This window comes from Cryptomeria japonica, chromosome 6 (assembly GCF_030272615.1).
Source record: "Cryptomeria japonica chromosome 6, Sugi_1.0, whole genome shotgun sequence".
NCBI lineage: Eukaryota > Viridiplantae > Streptophyta > Pinopsida > Cupressales > Cupressaceae > Cryptomeria > Cryptomeria japonica.
This window is the reverse complement of record NC_081410.1, coordinates 503,319,345-503,323,261: the sequence shown is the minus strand read 5'-3', so window position 1 is coordinate 503,323,261 and position 3,917 is coordinate 503,319,345. Positions and strand designations below refer to the sequence as shown.

The following is a 3,917-nucleotide window of genomic DNA, read 5'->3' as shown; positions in this document are numbered from 1 at the left end:
GAATAGACCTAAATTCACTCATCCAAACGCACGCCGGCAGGAACGAGGGAGAACCGCGGTTTGATTTAAACAAAACTAGGGTTTTAATTTCTAGTCTCGGACTACGTTTTGAGTTCAAAACACGCGAGAAAGAGGTACCCGTCATTTTAATACACGCAACAACTCTCATCCTGCACAAGATTTGTATTTGCTTGGTCTGCAGTTGACCAAATCTTCTCCAAAAAATCCGTCTTTAAACGCCAGCATTCTGAGATTGTAATTATTGATTGCGGAGAAAGATCTTTGTTCAGGAAACCCCAAAACAAGGGCTTTTGTGTTTTGAATGTGCTCGGATTCGATCCAGGGGACAAGCAAACAGCATTAAGGCAGAGTTTTTAAATGGAAATGTCTGCCGGCTCTTCGAAAATATTCGAGAAAGATCAGAAGAAAAAATTCAAAGATTCCGATGAGTTACATTTGAGATCGGGCTACTTGAAGGCGGTGCAACGCGCAGGTTCGAATCCCGTGCTGGCCTGTATGCCGAAAACGGCGTCTATTATATCTGCGTATCAGATGGTTCCACTCAGTCCAGGCAGAGACTTTGCTTGTAGGACTAATAGACCAGGTGGCATCAAATGTCAGATTTCTTTAATTCCTAGGGAAGCCATGGAAAAGAAGAATGACCACGGGTTCGAACCTCAGGAGCCTACGTCTCCCAAGGTGTCGTGTATTGGACAAGTGAAGAAGAAGAAACAGGCCTGCAAGGAAAAGCACAGGCAAAGGAAGTCTCAGGATCGACCCCCGCTGCCGTCACAAATGAAAACCCTAGAATTGGGGCCTCGCGGCGCAAAGCTTTCCAAGCTGAAAAGTTTTTTCTCCAGCAAGAAAGTGACGGAAACGGCGTACTTTTGTGAGTCTCCAGAGGCGGATTTAAAGAATTCTCCCTCGCTCGGGCGAATGAAACGGTTCACTTCTGGTCGCGATTGCGATGCACTGGCAAATGTATGGAGAGATTCACAGAAATTGGAAGAAAGATGTAGTGATGAAACGAACGATGCAAAGATTTCGCCTTTGGTGCTTTACTCAGGGCCTCTGATAATTGAAAGTAAGGATCAAAAGCCAAAGCCTGAAATTAATTTGTGGAAGCGGCGCTCTGTGGCTCCGCCCATGGCTTTGAATCTCTGCACTTCTAATGGCTTAGAAACCAGACTGCCTTTAACTACATGATCACAGGAGGTTTCTCTTCTTTTGTATTTTTTTGGACCATTTGCAGAGATGATCTTCTTTGTAAGCTGTTATCATTGTACAGTGTATTGAATAATGAAATGGCTTGTGATGGATAATAATTTTTTTTAAGATGCTGAGTATTATTTTTTTCAGGTTTTGATCATTTTGCACAAGTGTTTAGATTTTCTTATCATAATTTTAAAAGCTCAGATAGTTCGATTTCTTTAATTCTTGAACGTGCTTTCCGACTGGTTCGATCGAGGCATTTTACGACAGATTGTTGCGAGGTTTCCTGGTCAGACGAACAAGATTTCGTTCCTCTCTGTTCATAAAATTATTTGTCTGTTTTTTATTTTGTGCGTGAGTAGCGTGCTGAGTTTACTTATCGAAAAATCGACGTGGATCGCATTGTTTAATATTGACATCTGACGGGAATTTTACCGGCAACCGACACTCCAGAGCGATGACGGAGACTTCAAGTTGATATGCTTCGAGTAAAACGGACACTTGCATCCAAGACAAGAGCTCATTTGCATTCATTATAGTGGAGGTGAAAAATGTGTGCTGTAAACACCACTAAGTGTAGATGTAAAATCTATACTATATCCGTGAAGCATTAAATATAATATTAATACAAGCATCTAGTATAAATTTACAAGCATCTAGTTTAAATTACATCATTTTTCATTTTACTTGGATAGGGGAGAAGTTGATGATGTGGCAGGATAATGATTGCATTCTTTGCTTGGTTCTGGGTAGTTTATGGTTAACCCAACAAATAATGTACTGGTGGTATGGTGGTTGAATTGTAGTTGAAGGTAGAACTTTGATAGTTGTAATAGTTGAGTTTATTAGGGAAAGGATGACAATATATGTTATAGTGGTATATTGAAAGTGTCATGTCAATATTTATCTTTATAAATATTCTTCTAAATTTTAAAAAGCAATCAATTATGTGATGTCATATCAATGCACCGCTAAACATGAATTTGTGCACACCTATTTGTCTGACTTTTTTGGGTACCTTCACAAGAAATATACTGATTTGGCATCATATTTGACCATGTGGACTCGAAAACATTTTTTTTTAAAGTAGGGGACTTGACACAGAGTGTTATACAAAATTGAGAGTGATTTAAAATATCCAAATAGGGTTTGGAGAAGCGAGAAGTTAGCCTGCACATGTATAGGTCCTTCTTCCTTGGTTGATCCTTTAGTATGTCAAGTTTTCATAAGAAAAAGCATAAAAGAGTAAGGAGACTGAGAGAAATTTTCAGGTAGATTTTTACAGTAAGTCTTCATGTGATTGTTTAGCTTATTTTGGCTAGTGCAACCACTATTTAACTTATTTAGAAATCATTTATGGAGTTGATCGATCCACGAATAATTTATTTTTTTGCTTATTTTTTAAATAGTCATTTTAAATTTGTATTAATAGTATTAAGAACAAGTTGTGTAGCTAATATTAAAAATAAATAAATTTGGAAACAATTGCTGAAAAAATAAAGAAACTTGTGGAATCTCGTGACATTTTTTTGCAATATGCAATTGTTTCTGATTTCTAGCCCCACCTTTTCCTTACTACTCATTTTCAGTTCTTAAATGGTAGTTGATTCATTGAAATAGGGAAAGATTCCAAATTATCTTTTTCCCACAATTAAACACTTGTATGGGAACACTTTAACTGCTCAAAATTAAGAAAAAAACATACTTAAGTAGCTACATGGAGATATAAGGCTAGAAGGTTAGTTGTTGATCTACAACACATGCAAAATATGATTAAGATTATTTAATTGATGCTTCAATGTATTGTTTCATTTGTTTTCACATGTTTGTATGTACTTGGTTGTTTGTTTTCAATATTGATGTTTGATTGAGTAGTTTGAACATTTTGTTTGTGTAGTTTGTAGATTTATGAATGTTTTCTTTTAGTTTTCTATAGTTAATATTATTTCTATTAAATATTCATTTTTTATTTTAAATAGAAAAATAAAATTATCTTATTAAATTGGTCAAATATGAATTAATTAAAATTAAATATTTAAACAAACTACATGTGTTTATAGTTTTTAAATGTTTTTTGAAACAATTAAACTAGTTAACAAGTAATTAAAATAATTAATAGCCACACTAAAATAATCAAATTGATATAATGCTTATCATTAAAATAAGTAGCAAAATAAGGGTATTAGCCCTATATACAAACAAATCGTATGCAAAAAAAAGAAAAGAAACAAAATAAGGGTGTTGACAATTAACAAACCTAGGTTAGCTAGGCCTTAACAACAAGCCAAAAGACCACTGTTAAAACCCTACTCAAGTGTGGGGAGAAATACCTAAAACTTGACACATCAAAGATTGGGGAGGCGAGGGGGAAGACTTACCCTTCCGCCTCCCAAAAACAATAGTCCAAGCAATAATATTATTAGGAACATCATAAGAAGGATCAAGCAAGGAGATCCTTGTAGAGTTTTTGTCTGCAACAAGAGCATACTATTGTTGTAGAACAACATTAGAGAAGATCGATGATGCAAAATAGGAGCAATAGGTGTAGGAGCCTTGAGGCCAGAGGAGGCCACATCAGTATGAGGGCCAATAGAGGCCTCAACAATAGTAAGAGACACAACCTCATCCTGGGAGGAGACATCATCCTCTTGCAAGGATTCATTAATAACATCAAAATTAGAAGCCTTGACAATCAAGTGATCAAC

The 3,917-nt window shown here is 36.0% G+C and overlaps 1 protein-coding gene across 1 annotated transcript; it reads left to right on the top strand.

Moving 5' to 3' along the window:
- On the top strand, positions 1-1,335 carry LOC131052845 (uncharacterized protein At1g76070). Its single transcript, XM_057987480.2, has one exon. It carries the CDS (start codon positions 379-381, stop codon positions 1,204-1,206), a length of 828 nt encoding a protein of 275 aa, XP_057843463.2. The 5' UTR covers positions 1-378; the 3' UTR covers positions 1,207-1,335.
- Positions 1,336-3,917: the final 2,582 nt, after the last annotated feature.